We start from the raw sequence: 18,861 nt of genomic DNA, 5'->3' as shown, positions 1-18,861 counted from the left end.
TACCTTTTATAAAATTCTTAACTATTATTTTACATGATTAAATAAGTTTTATAGAAAAAAAGGAAAACTAATTACAACCTTTTATATAAACTTTAACATTAATTACTTTTTTAATTGTTTGAGATAAATTTAAGCGACAGATAAAAAAGAATGAGAGTATATAACAAAAAATTATATATAATAAATTTATATTAAAAATATAAATTTAATACATTGATATTATTAACTACAATTATTTTAATAGAAACTTCTATTATTATTTTTCATTTTTTTATCATGTACAATTTTATATAATTTAATATATGTAAAAAGTACATGTTAGAAGTTAAATATAAAATTTATATTAAAAATAAAATAATATTTATTCAAAATCATTAAAAATTATATATATATTTTTATTTTAATTGCAATACTCGTTATACTCCATTTATGCTAAAATTGTGTCGTGTTTTAATGGTTAGAATAACCACCTTAAATTGATTGCATAAAAAGAAAACAACAACTAATAAAATAAAACAATTTACTGATTGAGTCCCACATTACACCTCTATCTTTCTCTTCTTCGTCAGTTCTGCTTACATTCTCTCTCTATCGGTCTGGGATTATTTGTCCGCTAGCTTCCAAGAGAAAACAGTGCTCTGTTACCGGAAAAAAGCAATACAAGACCTAAGAGAAGCTTGCAATCTTAGCCAAAGGACACACTGTTTTGTTACAATCTTCCTTTCCTACCAAAAACCTTGCATGTATTGTGTTCTTCTATTAGTTTTCAAAGCTGAGTCTGGAGATGTGAAAATTGACATGGGTTCTTGTTTTTGATTCTCCGACTTGGAAGGAAAAGTGAAAACAATTTTTTAGCCGAACCCACTTTTGGATTTTCAGTGGCAAGTAGCAGATTATGCTACAACAGGTGAGGATTGCCTCAGTTAACACCTGATAACATTGCTTTTTCCTTTTTCCCATTAAGGGGTATGCTTGCATGGATCAAATTTGGGTTTCTGGGTTTCAAATTTGAGACTTTTATGCGTATTTGGCAGTTCCACTTTGTTCTCAATCTTAGTTTAAGTTGTATATATTTATCTTTGTAGGTCTGGCAAAGCTTGAAACTTTTTTATTCCTCTACTTCTGAAGTTTTCAATAGTCTAAGGCTGGATCTTTTCTAAAAGGGTATAGACTTTGTGTTAATTTTTGAACTTGGGATGGCCATTTTTTTCCCATCGATGGCGTGGACCCCTCGGAAATTTTCAAATTTGCTTTTGTTTCAAGATTTTATCGAGTAGTTTGAATCCATGGTTGCTATAGGCATGAATTTCAAGTGACTTCAAATTTGAAGCCTGAAGATGTTGTTGTCAATTTTTGCTGTGAATTTTTCTTAGGGGGTGGAGGAACTCTTGAAAAGTGAGGATATAAGTCCGCATAGCTGCTATTAGTTGGAACTTGAAAGTTGTTGGACTGAGCTCCAAATGGCTTCAAGAGTAGATACTGATGAAGATGGTGATAACAGAGGTAGTATGTGGGATTTGGATCAGAAGCTTGACCAGCCTATGGATGAAGAGGCAGGAAGGCTCAGAAATATGTACAGAGAAAAAGTATGATGCATCATTGCAACTTAGTTTAACATTCTTTATCTTTCTCTTATTGAGTTTGTTTATTATTACTGTTGTTATTGAGGAAAAAAGTGTAATTCATTACTTCTAATTAGGTTTTTTTAATTTATATAAATATTAATGCGTGCATTGATGATTTGTCAATCCAACATTAAAAAGTTTAATTAATGTAGCTATTTTCTAATGTTCCTCACAATTTGAAAGAGTGCTTAGAATTTGAGGGAGGAATGTATAATTTTGATATAGCCTTTCTTATTTTTAATTTCAGCTCATTTAATGTGTATTCTTAGTTGCCAACATATGGAGCACAAATTTTCTCTTAAAGTCACTGGTTAAGGAATCAAAAGAGGAAAGTTTTTATTCAAATTTCTACTAATGCACACTTACCATGATTTTCAATGCATTCCTAATGTGATTTCGAATAAAATTTTCTAATTTTTATTCCTTAACCAGTGTCCTTAGAGCTAAAAGCACTGATTAGCAAGACCCTTTGAAATAATACCGCTAATCTCATTTCAATAGTGATACTTAAGCAATTTGAGTACATATCTAACTATCAATTTGACTAAGAAATCCAGATTTTTCTGTTTTATACGGACACAATAATAAGCTGTTATGTAAGCTACTGGGGTTTGGTATATAATTCATTGTTGATGTGGTTTTGGTTTGTTCAGAAATTTTCTGCATTGTTGCTTTTGCGGCTTGCATTTCAAAGTCTAGGTGTGGTTTATGGAGACTTGGGCACTTCCCCCTTGTATGTCTTCTACAATACATTTCCTAATGGAGTGAAAGATCAGGAGGATGTAATTGGAGCTCTTTCTTTGATTATCTACTCTCTTACTTTGGTGCCACTCCTCAAATATGTTTTTGTTGTATTAAGAGCAAATGACAATGGCCAAGGTATCAGTTGTTTTGTTAAGTTTTGATGTTTATGTTTAAGTTTAAGATATTTAGAGATTGTACAAAGGAAATACTTAGTACTGTAGTATAACTTTTCTTAGTGACAATCAGTCCGTTTCTCCATTTTTAATGATATTTTCTAAAAAAGGATTCACACTACATTGTCTGTAGTAAATATTGGCAATTTTGCATCTTATGTGATAATATTTGATGCATATAAATCTGAACAGGGACAAATATCTTAATACCAGAAAAATTTCCCCGTTCTTTATTCCTTTCCTGGGACATCTGCAGTACTCTATTATTCATATTTACATTTTCTTATGTGTGTCAAATACACAGTTTAGTATACAATGATGACGTCTGATTTTTCGGAAACATGTTTCTTTTTAATTGATAAACTGCCCAGATTCCTTTCCACAACAACTGTTGAATTTGGGCTTTAAGATCAAATCAATTTCAAAAGTTAGTTCATAAGGTGAGGATTGGTTTAGTCTTTATAGTCGATATGGGACTTCAACACACCCTCTTACGCCCAAGATTCGACATCTAGAGAGTGAAAATTGTAAGATTGTGTTTTAATATAGCATTGGATTAGTTGCGGAACTAGGTAAGTAGCACTGGAAAATCTATAGGGTCAAGTTAATTGCATTGGAAAAATTCGTGGCCCATGTCTTTTTTTTTTTTTAGTCAAGGATGACTCAATATCACATCTACAGGAGACTCTGATACTATGTTGAATTTGGGCTTTAAGTTTAACTCAACCCTAAAAGTTAACTTGTAAGGTAAGGATTGATTTAGCCTTTGTTGTTTAGCCACATTATGTGGGACTTCAACAACAACTGAGTCTTATCCTACTAGATGAGGTGAGCTACATGAATCACATAACATCATTGAGTTCGGTAAAAAACCAAATTTTTAGAAATATTACTGAAAAAACTCCGCTTATGGCCCCATAGCAGATTTCAAGTCTGGTTAAAGGAAGAGAGTTGTGTATGGCCTTTGATAGTCAACGTAAAACTTGTCTAAACTTTTACATGAATTCCTTTCCTAACTGTAAATAAAATTCCCTAGTTAGGCCTCATGAGATAGATATGCTAGTTTCAGACCATTGAACTTCAATGAATTTTTACCAAACTAACATTTGTGGAGCAGGTGGTACATTTGCTCTTTATTCCTTGCTTTGCCGACATGCAAAGATAAAAACCATTCCCAACCAGCATCGAACTGATGAAGAGCTAACAACATATAGTCGGTCTACCTTCCATGAAAGATCATTTGCTGCAAAAACCAAAAGATGGTTAGAGGAACAAGAATCTGGAAAGAGTGCCATTCTTATGCTTGTCCTTGTTGGCACCTGCATGGTTATTGGAGATGGGATTCTTACCCCAGCTATATCAGGTATTCCTTCTCACTGAGGCTGATCTTTTTCAATTTGCTTGCTGGTTACCAAAGTAAGTAATCTACGAATACATGTGCTTCAATGTATTATTCAGTATAATGTGTGCACGTTTGTGCCTGTTGATCAAACTGAAAGGAAACAACTTATTTATTTTATCAGATGATAAAAATGACAATGATGTGGAATTGTGGATATAATTTGTTGGTAGATTTTGAATGACCTTAAATATTACTTGTACTAAGAGTCAGCAGCAAAGATGTATTTAAAATTGAAGCTTGAGAGGGGCAAAGCATTCACTATCTTAGTACACTACTCAGAAAATTTGTCTTTCTTATTTGGTTCATTACTTCCAAGAAGTATGAATTTCTTTTCTACAGATGTATTGCTGATTGGCATATTCCTAGTCCAGTTTCCATGTAGGTTACAGATGTTCTAATATTTTCTCCCCATATATTGGTGCTGTGTACAGAATTCTCTGTTCTATTATCAATTTGGAGATGGAAAATATGTCTTCTGTTTTCTCATCCCCTTTGTACTTTAGAAAGATCCTGGGAAAACTTAAATTGGTCTTTCATATGGATACAATTCACTTGAAACCTGTAAGGCTGTGGTATTTATTTTCTCTTAAAATACTATGCTGCGGCAGATTAATCAGCCATTATCAATGTTCCTATTTGGGTATATGTGGGCTGGATATTTTATAAGTTTTAGCATAATTGTACAATTTAAATTGTTTTCTGCTTTGTTTGATATACTATTATGAGCTTATTTTCATTTTACTATAGTATGAATCAGTAAAAAAAATGGGAGAAATTGACACAAGGCATTAGTTGGAGCTTGGTAATTCTAGCAGTTATTCTTCTACTTGATATGTGTGCCATGTTCAACTAAAGATTTAGTTTTTGTTCCTGTTGGCCTCACGAGAACTGTAAGGATTTAGAGTAAAAATATTTAGGAAAACACAAAGTAACTACAGTTTGTCATTTTATCTGTATTAGACAGTACATCTTTTGCATTTCCTGGCTCTAAAATTTTCCAAGGATAAATGATAACAAATAAACTGTGTACTGTCAATTTGGTCAAATAAAGGGTATGACTTCTCTGAGCTCTTATTCTGTACATATGAGATGATATGGTACCTTTGGCTTGAGAAGGATGGTCGTGTCTTTAATACCAAGGAGACTTTGGGGAGACCTGAAGAAAATTTTATGCATTGCTTGCTTTTATTATAATGAAGGTGGAGCTAGTTTAGCTCTGCTCCATAACCTCTGTGAATTTTGGGATAGTGTGAGGGTTCCAGCGTAGTTATGTTACTTTTTTTTCCCTGCACATGCATAAGATGTGCTGGTGGTTCTTGTTTGAAGAATTAATTTATTACTTATAAAAGAAAACATGTTGGAAAAACTTGAGTGTGGATGACTCAGAATTTAAAGGCCTATTTGGTTTGTGTTAGGACTGTGGTTGAGCATATGGCTCAAATGGGGCCAAGCCCTCACTATGGGGAGTTTACACTAGAAGAAAGAAGAACTGTATAGGCAGGAGAGTGATGTGGCAGAGAGAGAAGAAAGTTGTTAGCTGAGTAAGGAGGAGTCTGCTATAGTGGGACTGGTGTGTGAGAGAGGGGTATCTTTTCAGAATCAAGAAGTTGGTTATGGATGGAGAGCACTAACTCTCTGTAGGAGCCTAGCTCTGTGGCAGTAGTACTCATTCTACTGAATTTCCTTTTTGTATCAAATAATACCAACATCATTTTCTCTGTTTCCCTTGTTTCAATTGCTTAATTTCCCTGTTTTTTATACTGGTTTGCATCAGTTTGAAAAAAAAAATTCTATTTTGTTTCTTGTTTTAACTAATAATTACAAAGATGACATCTTATTTTCAGTTTATTTCATATTTTAAGAGATTTGTGAAAGAAATAGTGAAAATGACAAAATACTGTTTTCACCATTTCATATACAAATCTTTGGAAACAGGTGAAAAGGTGTCATTTTTTATAATTATTAATAAAAATAAGAAATAAAAACAGATTTTTTTTTCTCAAACCAGACCAGTCCTAATTATTTCTTGAATTACTTTTTTTTATCACTTATGTTATATGTATGTTGTGTTGTTGCAAAATACTCCAATCTTGGAGAGCTTTTGCTGCCCATTAGTGGTCATACTTATACCACTTGATCCAAATTAATTGGGTACGCAATGTGGTTTTCAGGTACTGGTAATCATATAGACCAAAAGGCTCCATACTAAATGTTTGTCAGAATTAGTTCCCCCCCCCCCCTCCCTCCCCCCTCTTCTCTCTCTCGAGTATCATCTTTAAAACATGTTATTTCAATAGATTCATAACCGTATCTTCTGTTGTAGTTTTGTCTGCTGTTGGTGGCATCAAGGTTAATCAGCCTTCTATGAGTAGTGGTATGGTTCTACTTCTGTAACAAGACATTTTTCTTCTATTTCTACTGCTATGTATGTAAATATTTATTATTTTCAACTAATTTTAATTTCATTGGTCTTGAAAACTTCTTTCCATTTGGGTTACAGGTGTAGTAGTACTGGTTGCTGTTGTAATATTAGTTGGGTTTTTCAGCATGCAACATTATGGCACAGATAAAGTTAGTTGGCTCTTTGCTCCGATTGTCCTTCTTTGGTTTCTCCTAATTGGAGGTATAGGTATTTTTAACATCCAGAAGTATGGAAGCAGTGTTCTAAAAGCTTTTTCTCCTGTGTATATATACCGCTATTTTAGAAGAGGAGGAAAAGAAGGCTGGACTTCCCTTGGTGGGATCATGCTCAGCATAACTGGTAAAATTCAATTTTTATTGCTGTTGATTTCCTTGTATTTCAGAATCATAATCATTAACAGATGAAGTTAATAGTTATTATTTTGTACTTTTTGTCATGATTTTATCAGGGACAGAGGCACTTTTTGCTGACCTAGCTCATTTTCCAGTCTCAGCTGTACAGCTTGCATTTACTCTAGTTGTGTTTCCTTGCCTTCTTTTAGCCTATACTGGACAAGCTGCTTACCTTATGAATAACTTGAACCATTCACAAGATGCTTTTTATCGTTCCATTCCAGGTTAGTCATACTCAGTTCTCACCCTATATTGAAAATTTCCTTTGTGACGTACCTGTAGTATTTGGAATATATTTTGATAATCTGCAAGCCTATTGCCCATTCAGAATAGAAAACTTAATGGATACTGCTTTCTGTTTGTTCCCCTCGTTCTCTTTTCAAATTTATGTTAACTAGTTGTTTGAAGGATGCAGATTTATTTCTCCATGTATTAATTGTTTATCTATTAGATGTTGATTATCCATAGTTCTGCAGATAGAATATACTGGCCAGTATTTGTTGTTGCAACAGCGGCAGCCATAGTTGCAAGCCAGGCCACAATAACTGCAACTTTTTCGATTATTAAGCAAGCCCTTGCTCTTGGATGTTTCCCTAGAGTTAAAGTTGTATATACATCGAAGAAATTCCTTGGCCAGATATATGTTCCAGATATTAATTGGATCCTTATGATTCTTTGCATTGGAGTTACTGCTGGCTTCGAAAATCAAAACCAGATTGGAAATGCATATGGTAATATTTTCACTGTTGAATGTTCACATAAATATTTTCTTGCTATTAAATATGTGCTTGATGTAAATTTTTAACATTAGGCTTGATAAAAAGACATTTGAGACAAAATGATCTTAATGCCAAAATATCAATGTGCAAGCATTCTACCTACATCTGCATCTTTACATTTTTTTAATGAGATTAGCTAAGTCAAATAGTTTTCTAGTTATTTGGTAAAAGTGTTAACTAATAAGCACCAAACCTTGACCTTAACATTATGTTTTACAACTTTTATGCAATCCTGCATCCCATTTAAAAATCTTGATCTTGCCTAGCCTGTATGTCTATTCATGCACAAATGCTAGCAGAACTTTTATACTACATTGCATCCCATTAAAATATGTTGATGTTTTTTGGTCCTATATGTCTATTTGTTTGCAAGATGGATAATGAGGGTGAGCCTTGGCGCAACAGTAAGGTTGTTGCATTGTGACCTGGAGGTCACGGGTTCAAATCTTCGAAAAAGTCTCTTTGCTTGCGAGGGTAAGGCTGCACAGATTTATCCTCCCCTTGTCCCTCTAGGTGGAAGCCACATGCACTGGACTGTCCTTTGATGTCTATTTGTTTGCAAATGTTAAAGTGAGGAACATGCAATATGTAAAGGAAAAAAAATAAAATAGAGAGAACTGTTTAATGGGATTTATTAACAAACTTCATTAGCCTCCTTGTATATGCAAGGATTAGGGTGAGTACAAGTGTAGTACATATGCTGACACAAGTCTAGTTTGTAGTAAGATAAGGTCAAATGCACTTGTTATCATATTCAAAAACTTGCTTGCAGCAGAATCTTTCTAACACCATAAGGATGAGTTCCTCTCTTCCTAGGGTCAAAACAAGCTAAGCAATAAGCTTGATGTATGCTCCCTTTGCATGCTTTGAAGTGTGATATATAATATGTGACTCACCAGCTCACACAAACAGCCATAAAGAAACTGTGTGTGACTCATCAATCAATAGGAAGAAAGGGGACTGACCAGCACCCAGTACAAAAAGGGTTAATCAACAGAGTTTTTTTATTTGTTTTGAGGTAACTTGAATTAGAAATCTAGGGGTTTGATGTGATGTTAGATCAAGAGCTGATACCATGTTGGAAAGTATCTCAAGAGAGAGTTGTAAAATGGAATTCACTATAACAGTGTCCCTTTATGTGTTTATATGTGCACGGATCAGGATACATACTAGTGCATGCACCAGTCCACCCTATACTAAGATAGGTGTACAGGAACTTCTTCCTTTTGTTAAATAGTAAAAGAAAATCTATTAGAGAACAAAGGGAGAGTACATGTAAAGGAGGATAAAAGGTTCTCTGAAACATTGTATGCAAAATACATCAGATAAAAATAACAATGTAGCAAAATTGCTCAATCTCCATGTCTTAAATGAAAACTCAATGATTATATATAAACATGCGCATGTGTGTGTTCACACCCACATAGTAAGTACAAGGGCCTTTATATGTGAGTGGTGAGAGGAGAAAAAATCTTAATCATAAATAGTTAAGATTAAAACATGAAGTTGTGACTTTTTAGGTACTTGTGTGACGTTTAAATAATTTTAAATCTTGATCATTCATTTATTGGTGAATGGTCAATATTTTTTCTCACTCATAGAAAAGGCCATCTCACTAGATAAAGCCTCTCTATATATAGGGTTTTCAGTTTTGCTAACATATACCCACTTGTTTTTTTAGAAGGAATATGCTAACAAGTAGTTATATATGTGTACACACTCACATTTCACTTTTATTGCTCTCCTAGCACTTTTAGGTAAAACCTATCTTTTGAAAACCACAGCATTCCCAACTCCCTACAACTGAGACCGTGAAAAAACCAAGTTACTTTGCAATGCATAACTGGTGGCTAGTAATCTTGAAACTTATATAAAAAAAGGTGCATATCTGGATGGTAGCCTTATTTCAATGTTAAGAGAATAAAAGCAAGAAAATATTTTCCTATAAACAAATATAGGCTCTTCACATTGAGTAAATGCTTCAAAATAGTCCTATATGGTTCTTCCACTACTTTTTTCATGTATATGTTTAAGCAATATTACATTTGCATTGTGTTTCCAAACAACATACTGTTTAGGGAACTTTGTAATGCTCATGGACATGTTTAATGCTGCATCTCTATTTTACAATGTCATTGCAGCCTTTCTTTATGCATTTACTCAATTGAATATCATTGTCATAACAGGTACTGCAGTGGTGATAGTCATGCTGGTTACAACATTCCTTATGATTTTAATCATGATACTAGTGTGGCGCTGCCATTGGATTCTTGTCCTCATTTTCACTGGCTTATCATTGGTTGTGGAATGCACATACTTCTCTGCAGTACTCTTCAAAGTTGATCAAGGGGGGTGGGTTCCGCTTGCAATTGCTGGGGCATTTCTTATTATTATGTCTGTTTGGCATTATGGCACAGTGAAACGCTATGAGTTTGAAATGCATAGTAAGGTCTCAATGGCGTGGATTCTTGGGCTTGGCCCAAGTTTAGGACTTGTTCGTGTCCCTGGAATTGGACTAGTCTACACAGAACTAGCAAGTGGAGTGCCCCACATCTTTTCTCATTTCATCACCAACCTACCAGCCATCCATTCTGTTGTTGTTTTTGTATGTGTGAAATACCTTCCTGTCTACACAGTCCCAGAAGAAGAGCGATTCCTTGTCAAGAGGATTGGACCTAAGAATTTCCACATCTTTCGATGTGTGGCACGATATGGCTATAAAGACCTTCATAAGAAAGACGATGATTTTGAGAAAAAACTCTTTGATAACCTATTCATGTTTGTTCGGCTTGAGTCTATGATGGAAGGATGTTCTGATTCAGACGAATACAGTTTATATGGACAGCAAACAGAACAGTCAAGAGATTGTATTTTGAAAAACAATGGAAATACAGTTTCTTCCACTATGGATTTAACAATGTCCTCAGTAGATTCAATAGTACCAAGTAGATCACCACCACATGTGAATATTACTGTCAGGTCCTCTGGTCTAGCTAGCAGCCATACAGAAGTTGATGAACTGGAATTTCTGAATAACTGCAGGGATGCTGGGGTGGTTCACATACTAGGAAACACAGTTGTGAGGGCGAGGAGAGAGTCAAGGTTCTACAAGAAAATAGCTGTTGATTATATATATGCATTTCTTAGGAAGATATGCAGGGAAAATAGTGTGATTTTCAATGTTCCTCATGAGAGTTTGTTAAATGTTGGTCAAATTTTCTATGTATAGTATTGCCCCATATCCTTCTGTGATTGCCATTTTGTGCAAAGTTAAGCCAAGTGTAGCATATGAACAACGCTTTGCTTATGGTAATCAATGTTACAATCCGGAGGAATTGACTTCAGAAGAATGGATTTTTGACAATTATATCTGTTAAAATTAGGTTGTTACACTCTTACATAAATTTCATTTGCAAAACTTTTTCATGCATAAAAATATGGGTAAAGTTCATGTGGGATACATGCCTTTTAAAATAGTGGACAAGAACAAGCCCAAAATTATAGGTGAGTTAGGCACAACTGAGCTTTTATTTTTGTAGTGGGGAATCTAAGTTGCTTAATGTGATGGCATCGTGGAGTGCATTCTCTGCTTTCTGTTTTCGTTTTTAGTTTGAATTGATTATGATTACTCGATAGTCTTAATTCAGCCCATATTAGGTTACCGCGGCATCAGAATGTGCATGACAAATAAGATCAAATATACCGATAGACTTTCAATTTTCAGTAGTGGTATTGCACACTTGAGCACTTGCAAATTTATACTAATTATATACGATAAAAGTGGGTCTATTCGATTTTTAAAAGGAATTAAGTGTAAAAAATACTGGGTAGAAATTTTCTGGGTTTATAATTAGTCACCAATCATGTTATCATGACCTGAATTACTTTTACCTTAAACATCATTCCAGATTCAAAATTGAAAAACATAGGGTATGGCAATTATCGCAATGTTAAAATTGTACGTAATGTAATTTCTGTTCACTATAATGGTTCACATGCAGGTACACCAAATAAATCACGAAATTGGTGAAGCATCATCCCGAAGCCTAGAAGAGAAATGCTTTGTTTGGGAATGCACTAAATAAAATTAATAATGAGTGTATGGCCAAGCATGGTCCTATGAAGTTACAACAAAGCAAAACAAAAATATCAGTGTTGGGTGTTATTGTCGATTAGTGGAAAATGACACCCAACTAGTGAAATTTCTTTTTGCATACCTCATTTTTTCTATTTGCATCCCCTTAAGTTTTTTTCTCATTGTCAGAAATTACATTTCAAAAGTGACTTATAATCACTTGCAAAATTTAATTTATTTAAGAGTGCTTTTATGAATTCTAAAATTAAATTTCTGCATAGAAGAAATGGAGGTGCAAAAAGAAATCCCTGCTAAGTTAGTATGGTCCACAATCTGATAAAAACCTAATAAACCTTGTTCCATTCTTTTTATATCACACCATCTTAATAAAAATTCTAATGAACTTCGTTATCTTTTCTACACCATCCCTTTGAATATAATTTCATAATTATTTCAGTTAATTTTTCTAGAAATACAATTTCATAATTGAAAAAGTTGAATTTAAACGTTTATAACAATGGAATTTAAATCCCATAATTTTGAAAGTTTACAAAATCATGGAATGTAAATTTCATAGTTATAAAAGTTTAAGTCCAACCCTTTGAATTATGGAATTATATTTTCAAAAATTATATCTGAAATAATTATGTAAGGGTATTTTGCGAAGTTATATTTCAAAGTTTTTAGAAATATATTTCGAGAATGTGTTCTCAATTTTGGCATTCATATTTCCAAAAATATATCTGAATATTTATGGAACTGTATTTTTTAAAATTACATCCTATGAAAATATATTTCCAAAATGTTATGTTGTCAATTCTGGAGTTATATTTTTTAAAATGATATATAAAATAGTTATGAAAATATAATTCGATAATTTTTTTTAGGTTATCCTTTGGTTGTAATTAATATTAATTTCTATAATTTTATAATCACTTATAAAAAATATACACAAAGGAAAGACATAGTGACTGAGGCATGATGATAAAAAAAAAAGTGAAAAAGTGACGACAGTGATTTAAGGGTGTTGGAAAGGAAGAATGGTGTGATCTCGAAAAAGAGAATGGAGTTTATTAAAAATTTTATTTACAAAGGGGTGGTGCAAAAAAAATGATTTTTATTATATTTTTTCTAAGATGGTCTGATCTAAAAAGAATGCCATAAAATTTATTAGAATTTTTATTTTCCATGAGGAAGTATAAAATAAATGTGATTTAATCTTTTAAAGAAGAAAATTTCGTTTATTATAATTTTTATTTATAAAAAGATAATTTTGAAATAAAGTTTAATTAAAAAATGATTTTCTTTAACCTGAACTCTTATGATTGTGTTTAAATATCTATAAATATAAAAATTTTATATAAAAATATATTTATTATATTAAAATTATAAAAGTATAATAAATATATTTTTAATAAAATTTTATTATTATTAATTTATTCTCAATCCTATGTTTTAAGGACTATAGTTAATATTTCTTTTTAAAATTGATAAAAATATAAGCAGTTACAAATGGGTTTCTTTGTGTAATAACCCCAAAGAAAAGAGGTGAATCGTAGGCGAAAGTTACAGAAAAACAGCTAATATTAAATTCTGTCGTCCAGTGGTTCCTAAAGGAAAACTATAATCTATGACTATGTAATGAGTTTAATTTGATCCTCGTCGCTTGATTACTGCACAGATTTTTATATTACCAATGAATCATATCTTTTTAGGTAAATTTAATCATACTTTACCACATAATTAAAAGAGCTTAACTTCACCATAATATCATTTCTCCATCTCAACTTCACTTTTTGATCCTTCCCAAAACAAAGTTTCCGATGACTCCCTGGAAACGAAATAGAAATTTCATTCCTTGTGCTTTAATCAATAATTAAAAAATAAAAACGTTAATTATCAAAACTTTTTATTTATAAATGTTCAAATTCAACTTTAAAAACTGTAGTTAACAAAATTCTTAAAAAATAACCAAGAATAAAGGCCAAGGAGTTTAAAGAGATCCTCCTTCTAAGCATGGTACGGTGTACCATAACATTTTTACCATGCGGATTCTGATGGCATTCTCTTGATAATATTATAGACTTCATCTCATTTGCAAATATAAAGATAAGTGCATAAGCATAAGTGAAGATAGTTAATTTAGTTTAGAGTTTAAAATAGAGTTAAGCCTTTTATTAGAGGATAAAATTTTTTCTTAGTCATGATACTGCTGCCATGGTTTAGTTGCTTAGTTTTCATTCAAGATATATGGAAATAAAAATATAAATTTTGGATTATATTCTTCCAAGTCATGTTATCTTCTACTCACGTCATTGGATGCATATCAATTGCCACAAACCAGACCACTAATTAAGTCCTTTTGGAAACAAATAAAAGTTGTTCTTTTTATTTTTTATATGTATTTTTCAGATGTATATATATTTATATATACACACATAAATAAAAGAAATTAAAATATATTTTCTGTATTTGTTTTTAATTGTTTAAATTATAAAACCGCAAACTTTTATAGTCTTCAACAGCTGCTGTGAAGGTTAAAATTTTCAGTTGACTTGACTGGTTATATAAAGATTCCAAGTTGAATTTGCAAGGGAAAATGTCATATTATATAATATATTTGAGCCCAATTTGTTGCTATGTCTTTTGTGTAACTACCTTCGTGAATCCGTATGTATGGCTAGGTTTCAACATTATCCCTTCTTTGAATTGCTTCTGACTTCCTTCAACATGCATGTATGTTAGAAGGTTAAAAAACTCGATGCTTTTCTAATTTACTATATATTCTTTGGTCTACTTAGTTACACAAAAATGATGTGGTGTTTTAAGTAGTAAAAACTAGACATTATTAGGTTCATGGATCTCATAAAAAAAACATATCTTAGCCTTATTTCTCAATAACTTAATTTTCTGATTAGTACATTGTCCCTATTCATTGTTACAACTTCTCAATGTAGGGTATAGTTTCTAAGCTTCTTAGTGCTATATTTTGTGTAATTGAATGTTTTTTTTTCTTTAATTCTAATAAGTTGTCCTTGAATCGGGTGTTTTGTATTAAAGAGTTAAGACTCAATAAAGTTTGTTTTGTTTATTAAAAAAGAACGCGTTTTAACTTATAATTTGAAAACTTAAAATAAGATTTCATTCATTATTCTTCATAACGTTTTCTCAATTGATCATTGAATTTGTAACCAGAAAACCAAATACACCCTGCAACATTATTCAAATACTTTCGGCGATTTAATATCATTGTAGATATGTAAGGCGACTCTGCATTTGAATAATATTATGCTCAAAACGGCGATTTAATATTATCATAGATATGTGGGATGATTTAGCATTTTAATAATTCTGCGTTCAAATCATTAACATCATTTAACTTTTTGGCTGCACATGCGTGAATAATGTACTGATCATAAAAGAGTTAGTGTTGTCAAAGCTTTAATTGGTACTCCTACTAATTAAATAAACTTGCCCAGTTATTCTAAATTAATCTCACCAAAACTGAATCTAAGACCCAAGAGCTACTGCATCTGTAGCGTAGTTTTATATATATAAAAGAAAATTAAAAAGAAAGATTGAGGTGAAAGGTAAGGCGAAAGTGGGACCCATATTATAGTTTTGCATGAACGAGGCAATGCAGTCAAATTATTTCTGTGTGTATTGACCAGTGACTGATTAGTGGGATGCCATATGCCATTGTCATGCCACACTGCCACTCTATCTTCTATTATATTCTCTGTATCATATTGCTTTTTGCTCGCAAATTGCATTATTTTCTATAGACCCGTTTTATGTTAAGATCTATAAATATACTTGTACACCATTTTTTATGACAAATCTTATAATCCAAGAAAATATAAGATACGATAGAGAGATGAAAAAGACAAATTAAAATATTTTATAATTTTTATTTTGTGTTTATATCATGACTCTACATTATTATATCTATAAGTTGAGACAACATAATGTTCAGCCTTGGGCTTGGAAATGAAGAAAAGTTGTTGAGCATAGGGCAAGAGAGAGGCTTTGAGCAAAAAACCAATGGGCAAGAGAGGATTGCAGTCACCTCAGCACATTTGGGGTTTGTTTCGAGGACATGAATCTTTCACCAGACGTAGGACGTACAAGAACACCTCTAATGTCACCTCTAATGTCAGCAAAGTGTAAATATAAGTCAAGTCAGATTAGGCAAAGATTTTTTTTTATTTTATGTAAGAATTAACAGTATAATCAAGTCCATATAAAAGTCTTTTACTAGCTTGTATCTCCGTTAATCCGATTTGCTTAAGCATAATAACACAATATTATTCATTACATTAAGGATTTAGACTTAATTTCCTTATTCTTAATAAAAAGATAGATTGTGTCTAAAGAGATAATCCAAGCTCCAGACTCTGAAATACTTGTAATCCTTATAATATTAAAAGAAACAACGGGACATGACATACGCTGCTGCTTTTTGCCCTGCCATCACATCAGGCTCGTTATTATTTGTTATCAAATCAAATGTCACTAAGTTTCTTTTTGGTACAAAATGAAATGCTACTATATTTTCATGTGTACATCAGTGCATATGTAAATCTATACTAATTATAGTCATCACGTGGCTGATGCAGATTGCAGTCAAGCCACCTTATATATATTGCTATCCTATTATTGTTTCCCTTATTACTTTTTTGTATTTTATTTCAGATCTATTAAGAGATTTGGAATGATATCACTACTTATATTTATTAACATATACTATAGTATAAGGCTTACCCCTACCCAAAATAAATATATATTAATTCACACCCTTCTTTGGCTAGACATGTGATATCACTGTTCATATTTTCCTCTTTTTATATTTACTATATATACACATCCATATCTTCTAACTCAACCAGGCAATTGAAGGTCCCAAAGAGAAGAATCACACTTCAACTCTTATTCACATTTCACACTCGTTACTCTTCAAAGAAGAAGAATCAAAAAGATACATACATATGACACAAATGTGGCCACTCTACTCTCAAAAGAACAGCACCCCCTCCATGAAGATACAACATGGATCTCCCAATTCCACAACTACCCCTTCCACTGTGCAAACAACATCTCTAACCTCAGCATGCCATTGTTGTTGTGTGGTGACAAAACTGATGAGAAAACTCAAGAGACGTAGCCGCACACTAAGACCCACAAGTTCTAGTCGACAAAGTTCTTTCCAATGCCGCTATGATCCACTGAGTTATTCATTGAACTTTGATACAACTGGATGTGGCAGCTTACTGGACGAGGATTACTACAAGTTCTATGCTTTTTCTTCAAGGTTTGTGGCAAATCCAAGAACTTCATGCCCCATTGTTCAAGTACCAGGGAACTCTCATTAGAAAAAATAATCAGTCACTAGGATCTCTTCTTTTTCTTGATCAAATACTTTCTTATTTATTTCCCCTTTTTTCACAAAAATATTTGTGGATTTTCCCTTCTTTGCAGTGATAAAGATGGGTATCATTCACTGCGGAGGGTTCTAATGTCTATGTCTAAGAGCTTGTTGTATAACATATATTATATTGAATGACTAGTTGTCGTTAATATTGCCAAGTTCTATGCAATGCAACTTTTGGGTGTTAATTAGTATATTGGCATACGTAACTTTACATTCTCTTGGATAAACCTCATTTCAAGGGTTCACTTTCATAAGTTTGAATTTGGGAATGCGTTAATTACTTTGTGGCACCAATTAAAACTCACAATCAAGTTGATGATTATTTTTCCGCTTGGAAAAATGTTAATGAAATGTTTGTATATTCAGATGACCAGAAAGAAAGAAGGGGAAATGTAAAAATAAAGACCAAGGTCAAGGACTTTGCGTCAAACGATTATTTTAAATTGGATCAAAATATTAATAATATATCATGGATTTATTTCATTTGTAAGCTTGAAATAAAGTTATAAATGATGTAAACGATTATTAGCAGCAATTGATGTCGGATATGATTTAAATTTTACATAGAGTTCGTAACTAATGAATATAATGTTGGCTTAAGCTTTTTATTGATCGAACTTAAATATAATGTTGATGTCGGAGGTTGAATTCTTCGTCAGTCTCAACTTACCTTACTCCTATAAATTGTGTTTCAATAGTTTGATGCAAATATCTCATTTAAGCTCTTTCACGTATAACCAAATATTGGAATTCGTATCATTGACTTATAGAATAAAATGAAATATAAACGAGTAAAAGGTAGAACAAAAAACGAGTCAAAAAGGAAGTCACCACCGACCAGCATAGGGGGATGTTCTTTCTAGGTTGAATCTGTCCACTGTATGAACGTGACTACAGAAGGTATTTATATGTTAATTATTTCAATAAAATTTGATTTATAAAACTTTTGTCTATATCTTTTTTCTTTATCACATCTATGGCCTATTCGATATTTCTGTTACTTCTCTTTTGCCTCTTCCTTCCTATTAATCTGAGATATATACACTCACGAGATATTTATGAAATAACTTACCATTTTAAAATGAAAAAATAAATATTTTTATACTATTTGTATTTTCATTCAGATTTTACCCTTTTCTTTTTTATTCTTTTATCACTTTATCAATTACATTTCTTAAACTATCTTAACACAATACTCTAATTGGATACATACATATTCGGGTTTAAAAAAACTTGAGTAACGTGTTGCTAATGTTCTTCATATAACGATCGTTTCTTAGCCAAAATTAATCAGACTAATATATACCTTACTATAGTTTTGACAAGTACTGTTGGAGGATTAGTGAAAATTTTAATTATTCATTAATAATTAATTTTAAACTAATAGAAAAATGAGTGTGCAGAAATATTTTTTCTAAACTTAGAATATAGAGATGCTGTTTCTTGAAATGTGGGCAGCCATGTGCAAGTTAGCTACTTTCTCCGAGCAAGCATAGGTTTTTAAGGAAGTTCTGAGACAAAATTCCACAAATAATGGTCAACAAAATTAGCACACTAAAACACATGGTTTAGGTTTAGAGCTACAAGCCAGTTGTTAACTTCAATTGTTTTCCTTTTCTTTCTATATTTATATTTTATATGATTAACGGTCAACAAGTTTAACATCAACACACATGGTTTTAAGCCATATTCGTTAATTTGTGGGTCTGTGTAATTTACTAATCTATATTAATGATTCCATGAGCAAAGATATAGGTGTCAGCACCAACTCCATATATGAGCTTCCAAACAATTGCTTTAAAACTATTCTCAAGTTAC

The 18,861-nt window shown here is 32.2% G+C and overlaps 1 protein-coding gene across 1 annotated transcript; it reads left to right on the top strand.

The window, feature by feature from the left end:
• Window positions 1–600: 600 nt before the first annotated feature.
• LOC113857672 (potassium transporter 10-like) lies at window positions 601–10,950 on the top strand. Its single transcript, XM_027489785.1, has 10 exons — window positions 601–907; window positions 1,086–1,164; window positions 1,374–1,586; window positions 2,279–2,504; window positions 3,660–3,905; window positions 6,268–6,318; window positions 6,445–6,705; window positions 6,815–6,982; window positions 7,235–7,489; window positions 9,724–10,950. Exons 3-10 carry the CDS (start codon window positions 1,461–1,463, stop codon window positions 10,764–10,766), a joined length of 2,376 nt encoding a protein of 791 aa, XP_027345586.1. The 5' UTR covers window positions 601–907; window positions 1,086–1,164; window positions 1,374–1,460; the 3' UTR covers window positions 10,767–10,950.
• The last annotated feature ends 7,911 nt before the right edge of the window (window positions 10,951–18,861 follow it).

The sequence above is a fragment of the Abrus precatorius genome, unplaced genomic scaffold (assembly GCF_003935025.1).
Source record: "Abrus precatorius isolate BTA unplaced genomic scaffold, Abrus_2018 Scaffold2, whole genome shotgun sequence".
Lineage (NCBI taxonomy): Eukaryota > Viridiplantae > Streptophyta > Magnoliopsida > Fabales > Fabaceae > Abrus > Abrus precatorius.
Note: the sequence above shows the minus strand (reverse complement) of the source record. Positions and strands in the feature narration are given on the sequence as shown.

What these genes read in the sequence shown, in the direction of transcription:
- LOC113857672 (XM_027489785.1), top strand. Translation starts at nt 1,461, where the DNA reads ATGGCTTCAAGAGTAGATACTGATGAAGATGGTGATAACAGAGGTAGT. An exon ending in TTTTTATCGTTCCATTCCAG is followed by an intron (nt 6,983 to 7,234) that starts GTTAGTCATACT and finishes ATAGTTCTGCAG; the next exon opens with ATAGAATATACTGGCCAGTA. An exon ending in CCAGATTGGAAATGCATATG is followed by an intron (nt 7,490 to 9,723) that starts GTAATATTTTCA and finishes TTGTCATAACAG; the next exon opens with GTACTGCAGTGGTGATAGTC.